This window comes from Bos javanicus, chromosome 8 (genome assembly GCF_032452875.1).
Source record: "Bos javanicus breed banteng chromosome 8, ARS-OSU_banteng_1.0, whole genome shotgun sequence".
NCBI lineage: Eukaryota > Metazoa > Chordata > Mammalia > Artiodactyla > Bovidae > Bos > Bos javanicus.
In genome coordinates this window covers 106,077,585-106,098,076 of record NC_083875.1, presented here as the reverse complement: position 1 = coordinate 106,098,076, position 20,492 = coordinate 106,077,585, and the positions used below count along the sequence as shown (strand labels likewise).

Genomic DNA, 20,492 nt, shown 5'->3' with positions numbered 1-20,492 from the left:
GTCCCCTTCTCCTCCTGCCCCCAATCCCTCCCAGCATCAGTCTTTTCCAATGACTCAACTCTTCGCATGAGGTGGCCAAAGTACTGGAGTTTCAGCTTTAGCATCATTCCTTCCAAAGAAATCCCAGGGCTGATCTCTTTCAGAATGGACTGGTTGGATCTCCTTGCAGTCCAAGGGAGTCTCAAGAGTCTTCTCCAACACCACAGTTCAAAAGCATCAATTCTTTGGTGCTCAGCTTTCTTCACAGTCCAACTCTCACATCCATACATGACCACTGGAAAAACCATAGCTTTGACTAGACGGACCTTTGTTGGCACAGTAATGTCTCTGCTTTTGAATATGCTATCTATGTTGGTCATAACTTTCCTTCCAAGGAGTAAGCGTCTTTTAATTTCATGGCTGCAATCACCATCTGCAGTGATTTTGGAGCCCCCCAAAATAAAGTCTGACTCTATTTCCACTGTTTCCCCATCTATTTCCCATGAAGTGATGGGAGTCTCAATAAATATTTATAATTATCATTATAGCAGTCATCCAGGGCTTTTATTCATCAGGGGCCTCACTGAGTGTTGAGTCTATCTGTATTTCTTTGTAAATTCCTTTGCATATATACAGCAAATTAGCATGTATCATCCCCTGAAAAATCCAATTAGCAAAAATGACAGCCCTTCTTACTCTCAAATTTTATTTTATTTTATTTTTTTGCTTAGGTAATCATCCATAAGTTGCATTCAGTTTTCTTCCAACTATGTCAACAACTATTTGGTACCTGCAGGTAATTCAATATGTATTTGATGTCTATGAAGGTTATTAATCCTAGGTATAAAATACTAAAAACTTTGCTCAGAATGATATTTAAATTACTACTACTGGCAGTTTTAGGTCGGTGATAATATTGCTCGCAGTGTTTTATCAGTGTATCTATGAAAAGTGAATGTTAGTCATTCAGTCCTGTCTGACTCTTTGAGAGCCCATGGACTGTAGCCTGCCAGACTCCTCTGTCCAGGGATTTTCCAAGCAAGAATAGTAAGTGGGTTTCCCTTTCCTATTCCAAGCGATCTTTCCGACCCAGGGATTGAACTCGGCTCTCCCGCACTGTGGGAATATTCCTTAACATCTGAGCCATCAAGGAAGCTCTATCTATATCTGATTCCAAAATGGATAGACAGAATTGTAGATCAGATCCTACACGTAGTGAGTTTCTTTTTTATTCCTCTTGCTAAATTAAGAAAACCCAAGTCACAATTATGGGTTGTTGGCAATGACCATGACTGTCTCCTGGATGTTCTGGATATGTAGCTTAATCTTGGACCCACAAAAGATGCAGCACTTTCCCTGGAGATGATCCTGTGCACTTGCTCAGGGTTCTATCAGACAACAGCTCTATCAAAAGGTAGAAGTCAATGTCTTCATGTGGAAGTAAACAGTGAGTATCTTCCCTTTGACCATTTTTGTTACATTAAGTGCCTGAAACCATATCTTCATGTTGGATTGTTGCATTTGGATAAGGATCTTAAATGCATGCAATAGCACACCATCACTGTCAATCTCTGACAAGTGTGGAGTTTTATTTTGTATGCTTAAGGAGTCAAATTCTTGGCAATCAGGTGGTTTGCATCATAATTTAACAGTTAAAAATCCTTATTATTACCTCCCTCTGTATTGAAATCGAGATAATTCAGCTTTGAAATTATAGATGCAGGACGTTTAAGACGTGAATATATATATACACACACATATACACCTGAGCTACATCACTTCAGCAAATCACTTGAAATTGCACAAATAATCAATACTGGTCTTTATCAGTGTTAATAGTAAAAAAAAAAAAAAAAGTCATTCGTTATTTCAAAAACTTGACTTAGTACCCTGCTGGTAGCAGCTGGTTTATTTCAGGGTGTTTAGGGGAGCAGTGTCTTGCACATACTGCTATCCTTTTGCACAATAAGTGTGGGCAGATGTAACTCACTGACCGGCATCTGATCATATTCTCAACATCTGCTTTTCCCTTCAGTGCTAAGCCGTGATCAGAAGGCAAACTGCTGGCCAATAGTGGGTGTCTGTGCGAATGCGTATTCACGTACACACTCTTTCTCTGCATCCCTGCATCATCCTTGCTGTGCTCCTAGCTGGTCCTTTCATTCCATAGCAGCTTTCCAGTGTATATTACACACCACAAGATCATCAGCATCCAGTTAAATTGCTCTTGACCTCTAGTACTAGTGTCAATGATAAACCAGTGAAACAGCCATTGCGCCCTTTTCTTTCATTATATGAACTACACCTATGAATCGATTCGTGTTCTGCACATCAGTGAAACAAATACTCTCTGTAGTGCCCCGCCCCCTACAGAAATAGAAATTGCAATCCCATGGTGCACAGATACTTTGTGATACCCAATGGTGCCATTTAATGAAGGAATTTTGCCAACAGCATATTGTATCATCTCCATATGTAATGTTTATTATTAAATCTGCCAATAGTTTTAAAAGTCCCTTAGCAATAGTGTGATTTGTAACTGTGATTGCAATAAAGAACACAGATTTAGCAATGAGTTTAATTGTGAATGATTCTTGCTCTCTTTCATTTTGAGGGCCAAAATTATTTAATTCAGTGACAAGACATTTTTGTGCTTACTCTGGAGGGGAAAAAAAAGCCCAAAGATTTCCTTTTTTTTCTCCCAACAATACAAAAGTCTTGATGGCTTTTCGCCACTTTCTCAGTTGCGTAACATCTTGCCCTGTGGACTGGGGATGAATGGACTGATGATCCGATAAAATCCATTTTCTAGACACACAGCTTTATATCTTCTAATCACACTTTTCCTTTCTTTGGCTGCTTGTGTGGAGTCTTTACACTTACTGATTCATTTGCCTCCTGTACTTATAGTCATATTCAAAGTTCACTCCAGAGGACTGTTTACTATTTATGGTTTCAGCATTACAGAGAGTTGAAATATTTTGCTGTTTTTATGAGACTCTGACCCGTTTTGTAAATTGTTGATATAACACAATAGAAATAACAAATAAACTTTCAGTTTTAATAAATGTAAATGGTAACCAGCAAAGAACGTAAAAGTGTTCTCATGTAGGTGCCCTGTGTCCTGTTAACTGAATGTGGACTGAGGTGGAAAACACTAATAGAATCTTTGTAGCACACAGGACACGCTTAGGAACAAGAGCACAGTGGTAGTCAGTGCAGAATGGTAGCTCTGTGGAAATCTTACATTATTACACAGTTGAGAACTGTGTTTACTCAAAAAAGAGTCACTGCTTTTCTTCTGAGGCCTGCAAACTACTTGCAGATGAATCGAGTTGCAGATTGCTGGGGCTCCCTCACAGCTCACACCCTGAAGGGTAGCCCGTAAGCTCTTCTCTTTGGCATCCTGACCACCTTCTGGCCGAGTTAGCATTACCCCCGCCCCGTCTGTAGCTAGACCTGCTCACCTCTGAATGATGCCATCACCGCAGTACCCACTTCCATGGATGTATGTGGCAGCAGGTGACGGCTCACTCTCTTCATTTCCTGAAATAGCGATGACCCAATACTGGTACCTACTGCCAAGATGTACATCGCTGGAAAACATAAAAACATAAGGAAGACTATTAACTATGCAGACGCAAGGCTGCGGACAGACAAAATGGATCCCCTTGAGTACATTTCTACTAGTCTGGCTTGTTTTTGATACCACCTGCATATTTAATTATTCAATAATTTTTATTTGTTTTTTATACATTTTATTGGAGCATAGTTGATTTACAATTTATATTAATTTCTGCTGTATGCCAAAGTGACTCCTTTGTACACATATAAACATTCTTTTTCATATTCTTTTCCATTATGGTTTGTTATAGGAGACTGAATACAGTTCCCTGGGCTGTGCAGTAGGACCTTGTTGTTCACTTATCCCATACATACTAGTTGGCATCTGATAATCCCAAGTTTGCAATCCTTCCCTCCCCCATCCCACTCTCCTTTGGCAACCACAAGAATGTTCTCTATGGCTATGAGTCTCTTGCTGTTTGGTTGATATGTTCATTTGCGTCACATTTTAGAATCCACACATAAGTTAGTTATCCAGGAATTTTTCATGTCTACTGTGATTAAGCCACTCTCCCACCTATGATGGGCTATACTAAAATGTAGCATCAACTGACATACAACCATGAATATTACCAGGTGGCGCTAGTGGAAAAGAATCTGCCTGCCAATGCAGGAGACACAAGAGATGTGAGTTCGATCCCTGGCTGGAGTAGAAAGTGGCAACCACTCCAGTATTCTTGCCTGGAAAATTCCACCAACAGAAGAGCCTGGCGGGCTACAGTCCATGGGGCCACAAAGAGTTGGACACGACTGAACGACTGAGCACTTTTTATCTTTAATTTAATCTTTAGAATAACCCTGGTGGATAAGAATTGGATGGTATATGGCCCATAACGAAGATGTCTTGGAGAATGCCATCTAGGAAAAATAAATGGGATGAGTAAAAGCACAGAGGTGGGAAAGCACCATGCCAGATTCCGTGGGCACTGTCTGATCTATTGCCCTCATTTTAAGATCTGAGCGGAAACCCCATATAAGCAAGCAAGCCCTTTCCTTATGTTTCACATCCAACGACTATCCTGCCACTTGCTCTGCCCTGTGCTTCTCACTCTTGACTAAAATAATAATAATAGCAGCATCTATTAAATGAATGTCAAGCCTGGGGCTAAGCACTTTCTGTGTTTTCTCATTTGAGAATCAAAACAACACTACATGTATACCAGTAGTTTCACGTTTATTTTACAAATGATGAATCTGAGGCATAAAGAGATTAAGTAACTTGCTTACAACCATATGGCATTAAATTATATCCTGCACTCTGCCTCCCTCATTCCTAGTTCAGGTCTGCTTGAACAATTTCACTCCTTGCAAAGGGAAATCTTGTTCTGCAATTGCAATTCCAGGCTTTGGTTCCTGCTAGATTTCCAGTTTGCCTAGATTGCATCTCTCCTCTGCTCTGAAGACCCCACAGAGCAATGCCTGTTCCACTTTCCTGGCACTCAACCTTACACCAGATCACCTTCCTCCCTTTCTGATTTCTTCTTAGCTCCTTACTTGAATTCCCTGCCATGGAAGGAAACTGGATACTGGCAATTATCTTCCAGGGCAAAGATATATTTATCCACATGACCAAATCACCATCCCCATTTTCTTTTTGACCGTTTTCAAAGGGAAATGTTATTCTTCTCTTTCATCTCCCTCTGCACCAATTAATTATTTTTTAATAATAAAAATGTGTCATGGGAAAAAAGAATGCACAAAATGGTAACGAAGAGAATTCCTATCAGATTCCAGAGTTGGGGTGAGGGGGGATTCATAAACAAAAGGATGGTGTCAAAAAATCTCAAGTTCTCCTGCCCATCTGTTGTTTCAGCTGCTGATCGGGCTGGGGCTGTTTGGATAAGGCCAATAAGATAACAGGTGCAGCGACAACAGACATTATCTCCTGACTCTCAACACAGTGACAAGCTAGAGTTTATGAGCACTGAAGAAGGCTCCCGAAGAACACGACCCTCTGAGAATGCTGGACTTATGACCCAATAGACAGCTTGTTTTAGCACTGCTGGAGCAGGTAAGAATATTGAGGGTAGACCAGAAGTCCCTGGAGATTCTAGCAGCGTTCTGTCAATGAAAGCTGGGTAGGCAAGATGCATATACATATATTATATGGATAACTGTATGAATAATGGTTGCCTTGTAAACCTCTGGAATGCTAATTTGTTGATATAATTAGAGGCTTTTATAAAAGTTTATTGGCTATTTGACCACCTCTAGACCAATGAATGTATACATTTTCAGATGGTGCTTCTGAAACTGGAATATTGGGGCAGGGGGAAGAATGGCTTTCCTGGGGGATGCATGAAGGCCCAAGATAAAGATGACATGTGCTCTATTGTACATTAATTTTGCTTTAAAATATGGAGGCTGGGACTTCCTGGAGGTCCAGTGGCTAAGAATCCACCTCGCAATACCAAGGACGTGGGTTCGATCCCTGGTCAGGGAACTAAGCTCCCACATGCCCCAGGGCAACTAGGTTCATGCACAGCAACTACTGAGCCTGTGCACTTCCAAGCCCACACAGCATAACTAGAAAGTGCGTGTGCTACAAACAAAAGATTCCACATGATGTAACAAAGATCTGGCATGCCACAACTAAGAATCGACACAGTCAAATAAATAAAATTAAAAAATATATATATAAAGGTATGTTTTATATTAAACAATTATGGCCCAATTAGGGAATACAATTTAAAAAAATTCTACAGGCTACCTCCCAGGCTACTGGGGCATATGGTCACTGTCTGAAGCAGATGGAGCACTTGGGTGGAAAAGCGTGAGACTGTGAAGATTACGTCTCTATCTCGTGTTTTCTCATTCGTGGTGTGCATCCAAATGATTTATGCCTGATGATATTTAGGGGCTCTGCTAATATTCGTGACTGTTTTCTCCCCCACCTTGCCTGGTCTTCTCCCCTCTCCCTGCTCCTCCGTCTCAGTAAACACCACTTTGAGGTGAGCAAACATAAGTTTCCATCCTGGCTTCCTCACTTGCTCGCTGAGAAGTCATAGGCGGGTGTTCCAGTGCTCTGAGCTTATTTCAAATTAGTCAGAAGCCTCGTTTCACAGCATTTTCCCACAGGTTGAACATGAGAACACATAAAGCACCTCTGTGCCTAGCCAGCGATAAACAGTTAACAAATGTTAACCTGTTACTATTAAAGCTAAATTATCAACATTCTCATCCACTTAGAGTTTTGCTATGCTCTCTTTACTAGAAGGAATGGAGTGACAGATAACTATATATAAACTTGGTTTGGTACACTCATGAAGATGAATAAGACGATCATCTATCACTGAGTCATGGTTCGATGGAAAACCTCTTTTCTGCCACAGTGTTTGGCTAGAACACCCTCAGGGCATGCAGCTCTCTTTCTTTCTCTCTCTCTAGGTGGCTGTTGCAACTTTTGAAATTTCTGGATCCCAGAAGGTTTGTCTTTACCCCGGGGCAAAATCGATTCCCCAGTAACTTCCACCACTGTCCTTCTTATTACCTGCCGGCATTACACAGAAAGTATCTGATTGGTAGAGAAACCTTAATACCCTCCTTCCAAACAGTGCCTGCATGGCACATGCATGATTATCTCTCAGAAGCCTGAGCGTGGCTCTTTGGAGCAGGGCTTGTTATCCCAAATTTTCACATAGGAAATTAGAAGCCATTCCCTTCATTAAAAGGACTAGAAGGGAAATCAGGACAAAATGTTATGAAAAAGATTGTATTTTTCCACTTAAGAATTCCTGTGATAAAACTATATTTTTTCCAAGTTAAAGTCACAATGAATACTAAACCAGGGCTCTTTTCTTAAGAGCCTAAGGTAGAAGAGAATTTTTTGAGGACAGGCTATGGCTTCTGAAGGCTTTGCTGGAGGTTAGGACCTATTTCATGGTTGGCCCAAAAGTAGCACCTTTATGTCCGGTTGCTCCTTTCAGCTGCTCTGAAAACCATCTGGAAAGTCTTAATGCTGTCGCTGGAACCCCTCCCCCTCCTGAGTCTCCCACATCCAGGCAGACCCTAAGCCTTGTCAACTTCCCGCATCCAACAGCTTCCGTGTCTTTCCCTGAGCATCCTTGCTACCACCTACATCCCAACCGTGACAGCTCTGGCTCACCCTCTTGCCTTGAGCATCTCCCCTTTCCAGTCTCGCCAACACCATCAGAATATTCTTAGATCCAAAGCTACTCTCCAGCTCAAAGCCTCCCCATGTAGGACAGTGATGGGAACATGCTTCCACCTGAAACTTCCTATTTCTCTTGGTATAAAACTAAAATTTTACCACTTCATCTGAAACACAATTAGTTCCATCACTTCTGATTTCTCTCATCGAGTTCTGAGTGCCAGTTTATTTTAAAGCTAACCTCCACCAGAATTCAGTCATTAATGCATCACATCTCAGATTAATTTCAGGCCTTTAGCTAGTAAGTTTAAATGGCAGTATTTAAATGTGATGAGATTGTTTGGCTGGTTTTGAAGGGTGGCTTGTTTTGCATCCTTGGTATGACTTTTTTTTTTTAATGTTTTTATGTTTAACCATCATTGTTTCACAAATGTCTCAATGACACATCTGCCTTAGGTTTGCATCTCTGGCAATTAGAAATAAAAACACTGACATTTCTAAGTGGTATGACTTTTCAGTACTTTTCCTCAGAAATGTATTGATGGTGATATGTATCAAATTTGGAGCACAACCTGAAAGTAAATGTAGTTATAGATTATAAAATCACTATCTTAAGAAAATATATGTTATTAAGGAGTCTAAGGAGAAGGCAATGGCACCCTACTCCAGTACTCTTGCCTGGAAAATCCCATGGATGGAGGAGCCTGGTAGGCTGCAATCCATGGGGTCGCTAAGAGTCGGACACGACTGAGCGACTTCACTTTCACTTTTCACTTTCATCCATTGGAGAAGGAAATGGCAACCCACTCCAGTGTTCTTGCCTGGAGAATCCTAGGGACAGGGGAGCCTGGTGGGCTGCCGTCTATGGGGTCGCACAGAGTCGGACACGACTGAAGCGACTTAGCAGCAAGGAGTCTAAACACGCCATGACTGAGCTTTTGGCAAAAATGTCAATTTCTTAAAATATTGGTGTGCCATTAGTATCATGACAGGTCAATTAAAAATCCCTCTGAAATCTACAAGCAAGTCACTTTCTTCCTCTGAGTCTGTTTTCCTATCTTTTAATTAAGATGTATGATTCTTGTCCCATGCCACTGTGAAAGAGAATTACAAAAGTACAATAGGAGAAAAAGGGTGGGGGACATCATTTCACAATGGAAATACCCCACATCGCTTGCTCCAGGAAATGCTCTCTGAGCCTCTTGATTCCTCCTTATTGACCTCCTATTGTTTCCATATTATAGCATTCATTTATCATATATTCTCTTTATACAGTCTGTGTAACTGAACTGTATTATACTTTTTTGATACCCTACTTCTGCAATAATTATAGCAATTATAGTTTCCATTTGTTGGCTATTTATTGCAAGGCAGGCACTATGCCTGGCATATTTCATATGAATAACATCATTTAAGCAAAATAGCAGTCCCTTGAATATTTACTATGAAAAGTTTTTAGGTGAGGAAACAAATACCTAGAGAGGTGAAGCTACCTGCCTATAGTCACACTGCTTTTGTCACAGGACAGGAACTTAAGCAAGTCTGACTAATTCCATCCCAAGACACTGCTCTCTGGAGGTGAGGACCCTGGCTGTTATAAACCAGAAAAGAGAGCAGAGGTGAAAAGATCAAGTTTTTGAATCTGCATACAAAGACCAGTTGGAAAGTTCTAGAAGTCAGGAGAGACACACATTCTCTTAAACACCATGAATGGCTCACTCATCATGGGCAAGCCATTCCTCCTCTCTGATCATCCATTTCTTCATCTACAAAATGGGCATCTGGGAAGAATGTGACAAGCAACTCTAATTTAACGAGGAATGTGGTGTTGCATCTTCCTGCCACAGGCTTTTCTACAAGCTAGAAGCTGCCTCAGCACTTAAAATTCTGCGCTGAGAAGGATGTAGTTCTAAATCTGCCACCCAGATTGACTAAGCTGGGAGACACGGTAGCGGGGACCACCTAGGATGCCTCTGGCTCAGGAAGAGCCCAAGTATTCCAGGGCTGCCTTGGGCTAAGGATAAGAGGGTAATCCCTGGGTACTTCATACACCAGCTTCCAGCCACGGGAAGAGAAGGAAACAATCACTTTTGGAGCCTGAGATGATGTGCCCAGGCACACTATACATACCATTAGTATTGTGTTGATTAGAAAATATATTAATCATACAGAGAAATACAAAGAACATTATAACAAATCCCCTTAGGCTTACCACCCAGCTTTGTCAAATTAAAACATTTCGTCATGTTTTCTTCCTCTTTTTTTGTGGGGCGGTGGGGGGGGAGAAATAAAATATACTGTTTTGTATTTTTTGTTTTCAATCCACCCTTTCTCTCTCACATGAGTATTTTTATATTTCTTGTGCCTATGTGTTGCTCTGCATGTTTTACAATTCCTAGGTGTTTTAATACTATATTTATTATTGTGTAGCAGTTTTTTTTTAAACCCAGCATTGTTTTTGAGGTCACATATATTGATCATATAGATCAATGCAGTAATATATTTCCTTTGATCATTCTTTTCCTGATAGACACCCAGATTATATCTCTGTCATTATTACTATCATCGTTGGTAATCTTTTTATTTGTTATTTCCAACAACATTGCTTTAAACACACATGTTCATGTTCCTTTGCACATAAAGCATGGGTGTCTGCAGGAAATACATCTAAAGTGGAATTGCTAGGCTGAAGATAGTTGCATCTTCAACTTTATTAGATATTGCTAAATTACTCTCCAAAAGTGTACTGATTAGCACACCTACCAATAGACTTTCCATTGTTCCAGGTCCCTGGCAGCACTGGGTTCTCCCAAACATGTAACTTTGTAGCTAATCTGATGGGTATTAAATGATACTTGGGCTTCCCTGGTGGCTCAGATGGTAAAGAATCTGCCTGCAATGCAGGAGACGTGGGTTCAATCCCTGGGTCAGAAAGATTCCCTGGAGAAGGAAATGGCAACCCATTCCAGTACTCTTGCTTGGAGAATCCCATGGACAGAGGAGCCTGGTGGGCTGTAGTCCATGGGGCCACAAAGAGTCAGAAATGACTGAGAGACTAATGCTTTAGGGGCTTCCCTGGTGGTAGTATTCTACTTTGCCTTTCCCTGATTACTAACAAGGCTGAGTACCATTTCAGGTGTTTGTTGAAAACATATGTTTCTACCTCTGTTGACTGTTCATCACTCTGGCCTATTTTAAATTGGGTTCTTTTGTCGTTATTGATATGCCATGCATTTATAGATACTGGATACTGATTCTTTGCCATTTTTTTTTTCATTCTGTTTAGCTTGTTTTGTTGAATAAAAATTTTTAATCATTTCCTTCATGATTTGATCTTTTCATGGCTTGTTAAATAAACGTTTGTTTACTCCAAGGTATTCACAAACTCAAATAAGTAGTCTCCCCTATTTTCTTCCAATAGTTTTAAGTTTTTATTTTTACATGTATGGCTTCAATCAACTACAAACAGTTTTTAAAATGATGGTGATAAGGATTGTTTCCCCCCAAATAGAGATGAATCATTTGTCTGACATTATTTATGTAAAACTTAATCCTTTCACTACTGAATTGTGACACATTCTTTGCCATATATCACTCAGAACGGGGGTTGTCTTGTTTCAGTAGTTTATTTTTTCCTATTATCTTATCCATAGCAGTTTGTCTTAATTTCCATAGTTTTAGAAAAGTCTTGATTTATCTACAAGTCCACTCTATACTTTGGTTTTGTCCATCAAAAGACCCTTTTACTCTTTCAAGTGAATTTTTAGTTTCATTTTTTGAAATGCCTGTTGGGATTTTAATTCAAATTTCATTGAATTTATAGATGCATTTGAGGATAAAATCCTTCTTTCTGACATTGTATCCTCCCATATAACTATATAGTTTATCTTTATATTTATTTAGTTCTCCTTTTATGATTTCAGTAAAGTTTTTAAAGCTTTCTTCATAAAAACTGTGATGATTTTTTATTAGGGATATATTCCCAACTCTAAGCATTTTATGGATGTCAGTGCTATAGTAAATGGTATATTTAATTTCTCTATCTACCCATCCACATACATAAACATATTTGCATGTATATCTATATTTGTATCTTCATGTCTTAGAGCTGACAAAAATAATTTATAGATATTCAATTCATCAGTCCTCATAGGCTGTTTTATTAGTTCCACTAATTTGTTGATTCTTATTAATTTTTCTATGCAGTCTTTTATAGACGAGGGTCATGATAGTTTAATTTCTCCCTTTTCAATCCTCGGAAATTTTGTTGATATTTTTTTGCCTAGCTGGGTCAGGTAGGACCAATGGTGTTACTGGTTTTGTTTTTTATCATGAAGGGACTTGATTTTATTAAGAGTTTTAAAATTCTGCACCTAGTAAGTCAATTTTATTTTAAAAAAATATTTTCATATGCTGGTCTTGTGAATTACACTCATAGACCATATAACTTTAACATCTCATTTTATCCTGGGAAAATCCACTTGATGCAACGTTTATGTATTTGTTTGAGTTTGTAGGTTTTAATACATGGATATATTTGGTCTGCTAGTATCTTATATGGGCTTCTGGGGTAGCTCAGCTGGTAGAGAATCCACCTGCAGTGCAGTTTGATTCCTGGCTTGAGAAGTTTCCCTGGAGAAGGGATAGGCTACTCCCTCCAGTAATTTTGGGCTTCCCTTATGGCTCAGAGGGTAAAGAACCTGCCAGCAATGAGAGAGACCTGGGTTTGATCCCTGGGCTGAGAAGATTTTCCTGGAGGAGGGCACGGCAACCCACTCCAGTATGATTGCCTGGAGAATCCCCAGGGACAGAGGAGCCCGGTGGGCTACACTCCATGGGGTCATAAAGAGTCAAACACGACTGAGCGACTAAGCACACACAGTATCGTATATAAGATTTCTTGCTGTTTTGATCATACACGTAATTGATCAAAAAGATGTTTTAACCCTCTTCATTTATTTACTTGTCTGCTTGTTTACTGGCTTATATATTTATGTGTTGTGTTGTGGATGGAAATACTGTTCTATGTGATACTTATTCTTTGATACTTCCTATTGTCATTTTGTGTCCTGGGACATAATAAATTAAAAAAGAAAGTTCTATACATTCTAGAAGAAAATATTTATACTGAATTCAGTAACAGGGTTCTATATATTTTTGTCAGATGAAACACTTTTTTGTGTGTGTTGTTCAAAGTCAATTAGATAGTGTTTTTTTTTTTTTGCTTAGTCTATTAATTATTGAGAAAGTATGTTAAAATATTATAATACCACTGTGGATTTATTGCTTTTTTTTTTCAAAGGTGTCATAGTCGATTTATATATTTTCAGGGCATGTTATTTGGTATATACAAGCTCAAAACCATTATATAACTTCCATTTATCATTATATGGTAATCACTATATCTTAGAAAAATTTTTGTCTTAATATTTCTTTTGCCTGATATTAATATTAGTGTGTTTTGGTTAGTTTTTTCCTGGCATATATTTTCCATTTCTTTACCTTTAACCTTTCAATGAATTTATATTCAGTTAAATCCAACATAAGAATCTACATCTTCATAGTCGACTTTAATCTGATTAGTGTGGTGACTATTAATTAATTTACCCCATCTTGTTAGGCTTTCCAGCTATCATCCTTTTTCCTTGCTTATTTATTTCCTTCCTTTCTTACCTTCCTTTGGATATACTGGATCTCTTTATTTTTACTCTTTACCCCTAGTTAGTCCATCTAACTTTTACAGTTTATACTTTCTTACTATTTCTTTTTCCTGGTTACACAAAAATATGGATGTATACACTTATTATCAATGTCAAAATTTAATAAAAACTGATGTTGATTTCTGACCCTTATTCTTAAGTTTTTATGTTTTTTGTGATTTTTTAATTTTGACGTGTCAACTCATGTTCATTGGGTTTTAATCCATGGGCAATCATGTGTTTCCCAAGGTCAGGTCTCTATTCCCTCTCAGAGGATAATTTCTAGGTAGCCTTGAAACATTATTCATCTAGAACTCATCTTTTTCATTTTGCTTCCAGTTAGTTTTTTCAGTTCAGGCATTCCCAGACCATAGTGAGCAATGTAAACTCAAATCTCAAATCTTTGTGAGATATACGACATAGACATAGATAAGTGATAAGTGAAGTCGCTCAGTTATGTCCAACTCTTTGCGACCCCATGGGCTGTAGCCTACCAGGCTCCTCTGTCCATGGGATTTTCCAGGCAATAGTCCTGGAGTGGATTGCCATTTCCTTCTCCAGGGGATCTTCCCAAACCAGGGATCGAACCTGGGTCTCCCACTTCGTAGACAGACGCTTTACCGTTTGAGCCACCAGAGAAGTCAACATAGACATAGATATTTCCCCCCAAATACACCCTTTCATTAAGCATGTAACTTTCAGAAGTCCTAACTTCATTTTGAAGCCCTCAGATAAAATTTCCCACTTTTCAGAGTTTCAGGGCCAAATCTCCTCTCCTGGAATAAGCGAGAATATTCAGTCCACTCACTTGCCAAACTGAAGGCTCTCCCTTGTCCAAACTACATCAATAAAACTAGATTCAGAGCTAACCTGTCTAGTTCTCAGTTCCATTTTTTTGTTTGCTTGTAGCAACATATATATATATATATATTTTTTTTTTACTTCTCTGATCTGTCATGCATTTTGAAGGACGCTAGTTACATCAATTGTATTTTATCTCAAATGACTGGATAGATGTTTGTACTAGAAATATTTTTAGTTTGCTAGTCCACATTTTCACATACAATTACTAATATATACCTGAAAGATAGAAATCATTTGCACTGTTCATTTGGGGTTGAGTGTAGTTCAGTGATCTGCCCACGGTCAGGGAGATAATAATTACAAAGCAGAATTTAAATCATGCTGTTTAACTCTAGAACCCTTGACATTCCCATGATATTGAGAGGACTCCTTGGATAAGTATACACTAGTGAGCAGTGCATTAATCGCCAATCAAGTATAGACCACTGCAAATATCTGAAGATAAGACAAGCTCCTCTTGTAGTTACAAAGTCTTTTAGGAAGCTACAGCTCAAACTAAAGTAGGTTTTATTGCTTCTGTAGAGTTATAGAACAAAAAGCTTAAGCACTAGCATACTGCTAGAGTGAGAGCTGATTTTTGTTTTAATTGAGAAGGGATAGTAACATTATCACAACTGCTTTACTTTTTTTTTCTAACCTTAAAGATCACCCATGCTTACTTTAGCAAATTAAAGCACTATATAAAATAATCAAAATAAAGTAAAATTATATCAAATTCAATCACATTGAAGCAGCTATCAAGAATACTCCAGACTTCTCTGGTGGTCTAGGAGCTAAGAATCCACCTGCCAATGCAGGGGACACGGGTTCCATCCTTGGTCCGGAAAGATCCCCCATGCCACAGGGCAACTCAGCCTGTGTGCCACAACCACTGAATCCAGGCATGCCCAGGAGCCCACGCTCTGCAACCACAGAGGCCACCGCAGTGAGAAGCCTGTGCACTGTGACCAGAGGGGAGCCTCCGCTTGCTGCGACTAGAGAAAGTCTGCCCGCAGCAACGAGGACCCAGGGCAGTGCCCACCACAGAGAAAAAACATTAGTAATCAAATAAACAATGTTTTAAAAGAACAGCCTTCTGGTCAGCACCCTTCATGTATCTTTTTATGTATTATCACATACACACACACAATTTTCTATGAATGTAAGTGCACAAATATGTCAATACTATTTCATCTTTGAAATGAAGTGAAAGTCGCTCAGTCGTGTCCAATTCTTTGTGCCCCCATGGACTATACTGTCCATGGAATGCTTTAGGCCAGAATACTGGAGTGGGTAGCCTTTCCCTTCTCCAGGGGATCTTCCCAACCCAGGAATCGAACCTAGGTCTCCCACATCGCAGGCAGATTCTTTTCCAGCTGAGCCACCAGGGAAGTCCATTTCATCTTCAGTATTCATGAAAAAAAGGGCATAGGAGAAGTAAGTCCAGCTAGTTAGCTTCATGCTATCTAATTATTTTCATGACCTTGACCACTTTTTCAAATCCTGAATAAATATGTGTATATCATTTCCCTGGCTGACCCATACATTCATCCAAATAGCATTCAATGAGTTGTCCCAACTTCTCCTAGGTTTCCTGGATTCAGTTAAGTTCAGTTCAGTTGCTCAGTCATGTCCGACTCTTTGCAACCCCATGAGTCGCAGTACGCCAGGCCTCCCTGTCCATCACCAACTCCTGGAGTTCACTCAGACTCACGTCCATCGAGTCGGTGATGCCAACCAGCCATCTCATCCTCTGTCATCCCCTTCACCTCCTGCCCCCCATCCCTCCAAGCATCAGAGTCTTTTCCAATGAGTCAACTCTTCGCATGAGGTGGCCAAAGTACTGGAGTTTCAGCTTTAGCATGATTCCTTCCAGAGAAATCCCAGGGCTGATCTCCTTTAGAATGGACTGGTTGGATCTCCTTGCAGTCCAAGGGATTCTCAAGTCTTCTCCAACACCACAGTTCAAAAGCATCAATTCTTCGGTGCTCAGCTTTCTTCACAGTCCAACTTTCACATCCATACATGACCACTGGAAAAACCATAGCTTTGACTAGATGGACCTTTGTTGGCAAAGTAATGTCTCTGCTTTTGAATATGCTATCTAGGTTGGTCATAACTCTCCTTCCAAGGAGTACGCGTCTTTTAATTTCATGGCTGCAGTCACCATCTGCAGTGATTTTGGAGCCCCCAAAAATAAAGTCTGACACTGTTTCCACTGTTTCCTCATATATTTCCCATTCAAAGATCAATAAAACATAGTCCTGCCTTTAGGATACTCAGAGGCTTGTGGGGAAGACAAGACAATAAAAAGAATAGCTTTCACATGGCTTAAAGAGTGTAACAGGTCTACAGCAAGCACAGGTAGTATCAGACACAGAGGAGGAGTCTGGAAAGACTTCTCAGAGAAGGTATACTGGCTTGACAGGAGACGTAAGGAAAAACCATTCCAGGGGAAGAAGAGAGAAATGGCTTTCGAGGCAAAGGACACAACCACCTTTGTTCTGAATCACCTCTGTCCACCTTACTGCTTTGGTAGCAGTAAGACAACTGGTTTGGAGGAAAGGCAGAAAGACCAAATATTCCCCATGGGATGAATGATGTGAGAATAAACCATCACGTTTGGGCGCTGTGCTAGGTGTTGTCATATTCTAAAGTGATTAAAGAGAAGTAAAACTTACAGCAAAATCGCCTTTCTCACTGAATCCCTGAAGCTGAGTGGTCTTCTCCAAAGGATTTCTTAACATTCGTACACTCAGTTGTTTTTTTTCCCCCATATGCAGTTATAATATACTCCTAATTCCAATTTTGTTTGGGTATCACCCTGAATTTTTACGAGAGCACTTGATTTTTGTTCTATGTTGAGAGGTCCTTTGGGCTTAGGTTTCATTGGAAGAGGGCAGTTGTTAATTATCTGAAGCAGAGAATATCCTCTGCCTTTGGGAAGGGAAACTCGAAAGGCATTTTGACATCACTATGGATGTCTCCTGGACCACATGTCAGGAAAAATGACTATGGTTCTTCCATTAACTTTGGTTGTGATTTTAGACAAATTAATTCTCCTCTCCCAACCTTGATTTCTGTGTGCAAGTCAAATAAAAAGGATATAAGAAGCTTCTGGTAGGAGACTTTCCAAAGATGAAGAAGGCAACATCATTGTGCTCAAATAGTTCATTGGGCAAAAAAGAGGATAAGCCAAATACAGTTTGACTGTAATTCAAGGAAGAATTAAAGAGCACCAACAGAAAAGAGGGTCCAAGAGCGGTTAGAAGGATGAGAAAGGGAAGACTCCTAACATTGTTAAATTGATTGCTCCTCTAAGAGTCCATCCAGTTCAGTTCAGTTCAGTCACTCAGTCATGTCCGAATCTCTGCGACCCCATGAATTGCAGCACGCCAGGCTTCCCTGTCCATCCCCAACTCCTGGAGTTCACTTAAACTCATGTCCATCAACTCGGTGATGCCATCCAGCCATCTCATCCTCTGTTGTCCCCTTCTCCTCCTGCCCCCAATCCCTCCCAGCATCAGAGGCTTTTCCAATGAGGCAACTCTTCACATCAGGTGGCCAAAGAACTGGAGTTTCAGCTTCAGCATTATTCCTTCCAAAGAACACCCAGGGCTGATCTCCTTCAGAATGGACTGGTTGGATCTCCTTGCAGTCCAAGGGACTCTCAAGAGTCTTCTCCAACACCACAGTTCAAAAGCATCAATTCTTCATCACTCAGCCTTCTTCACAGTCCAACTCTCACATCCATACATGACCACTGGAAAAACCATAGCCTTGACTAGACAGACCTTTGTTGGCAAAGTAATGTCTCTGCTTTTGAATATGCTATCTAGGTTGGTCATAACTTTCCTTCCAAGGAGTAAGCGTCTTTTAATTTCATGGCTGCAGTCACCATCTGCAGTGATTTTGGAGCCCAGAAAAATAAAGTCTGACACTGTTTCCACTGTTTCCCCATCTATTTCCCATGAAGTGATGGGACCAGATGCCATGATCTTCGTTTTCTGAATGTTGAGCTTTAAGCCAACTTTTTTACTTTTATCAAGAGGTTTTTTAGTTCCTCTTCACTTTTTGCCATAATGGTGGTATCACCTGCATATCTGAGGTTATTAATATTTCTCCCGGCAATCTGGATTCCAGTTTGTGCTTCTTCCAGCCCAGTGTTTCTCATGATGTACTCTGCATACAAGTTAAATAAGCAGGGTGACAATATACAGCCTTGATGTACTCCTTTTCCTATTTGGAACCAGTCTGTTGTACCATGTCCAGTTCTAACTGTTGCTTCCTGACCTGCATATAGGTTTCTCAAGGGGCAGGTCAGGTGGTCTGGTATTTCCACCTCTTTCAGAATTTTCCACAGTTTATTGTGATCCACACAGTCAAAGGCTTTGGCATAGTCAATAAAGTAGAAATAGATGTTTTTCTGGAACTCTCTTGCTTTTTCTATAATCCAACAGATGTTGGCAATTTGATCTCTGGTTCCTCTGCCTTTTCTAAAACCAGCTTGAACATCTGAAAATTCACGGTTCACTATTGCTGAAGCCTGGCTTAGAGAATTTTGAGCATTACTTTACTAGCGTGTGAGATGAATGAAATTGTGCAGTAGTTTGAGCATTCTTTGCCATTGCCTTTCTTTGGGATTGGAATGAAAACTGACCTTTTCCAGTCCTGTGGCCACTGCTGAGTTTTCCAAATTTGCTGGCATATTGAGTGCAGGACTTCCACAGCATCATCTTTCAGGATTTGAAATAGCTCAACTGGAATTCCATCACCTCCACTAGCTTTGTTCATAGTGATGCTTCCTAAGGCCCACTTGACTTCACATTCCAGGATGTCTGGCTCTTAGGTGAGTGATCACACCATCGTGATTATCTTGGTTGTGAAGATCTTTTTTGTACAGTTCTTCTGTGTATTCTTGCCACCTCTTCTTAATATCTGAGTCCATATCCCCCCATAATTGATTATAAAATTCAGCACCCTTTGTTGCAATCAGATGTCTTCTCTGGTGTATATTAAAGTGTTCTTAGGACAAAAGGAAACATTAGCCTTTCATTCTACATCTCTGTACCTAGCAGAGTGCTTGGCACAGGCGAGGTTTCCAACAATATCTGTTGAAGGAATTAACAGTTTGAGATAGTGCATAGGGAAAATGTCAAGACATAAATGATGAGTGTGGTATTCAGTAGGAACTGCACAGAACAGGACACAGGTAAAGGTTTTGAGAGAAAGAACAGTGCATTAAGACTGGCCTTCAAGCTAAGTCAAAGGAAGTGCTAAAGTTCAACGACAATGGTCAATTGAAAGTGTGCGGTAAATGGTGGAAGGTTCTGAGGAAGATATTGCGGCATGCGTCACTGAACGATGGGAACTCACGAGTGTAAAAGCAGGGGACTGAATGCAAGGATTTCCTAGGTCCCCCGTCTTCAGCTGTATAAGTCAGAATGCAGATGATTTAACAGGAGTTGAGACGTCAAACGAGCACCCAGGTCTTTAGTCAGGCTGGGTTAACTCCACTGCCGCCTACCCTCCTACCAGACCAGCACCTGGTAGACGTGGCTCTTTCCATTCAAGTGCCCTTTTATTAGGAGAGGGCAATGGCAACCCACTCCAGTACTCTTGCCTGGAATATCCCATGGACAGAGGAGACTGGTAGGCTGCAGTCCTGGTGAAGCCTGGTGGGCTGCCGTCTATGGGGTCGCACAGAGTCGGACGACTGAAGCGACTTAGCAGTAGCAGCAGCAGCCCTTTTATTAAAGCTGTGCATCTCAGAATACTGAGATTCTGAAGCCAAGAAAAGAATCTTTGTCTGGGAAAACGAACTTTTGTCTTACAATGTCCATCCACTCTTGGTGACTGCTGTGAGTTCCAACTCATGGTCTGGATTAAATGAATAAAGAATGAGGAAGCAGGGATCTGAGAATCCACTGGGCATGTGTATCCCTCCCAATGGGACTCGGGTCCACCTCTCTCACACAGGTAACACACAAACTCATTCTTTCCATGCTAACGACGCTGCCTTCACTCTGCATAAGGCTCAGAAAGGAGCAGATGTATACACTCAACTGATGAATTCCAGCAGCTTTTGAAATAACTGTCCAAAGGTTTACCCTGGTACCAATTTACAACACAGTAGCAAATTTAATAAAACTAACAGTTTGCAGCCAAGGCCTTTGTTATTTTGTTTTAATCATCTTTTACCACCAATTGAAATGATTTTCTACTTTCTTGGTGCA

The 20,492-nt window shown here is 40.3% G+C and overlaps 1 protein-coding gene across 1 annotated transcript in view; it reads right to left on the bottom strand.

Moving 5' to 3' along the window:
• Nucleotides 1-20,492, bottom strand: part of PAPPA (pappalysin 1) — a 268,043-nt gene that overhangs the window by 145,390 nt on the left and 102,161 nt on the right. The window contains exon 8 of the mRNA XM_061426652.1: nt 3,447-3,575. Coding sequence (XP_061282636.1) covers nt 3,447-3,575 — 129 coding nt within the window. The remainder of the gene's footprint in view (nt 1-3,446; nt 3,576-20,492) is intronic.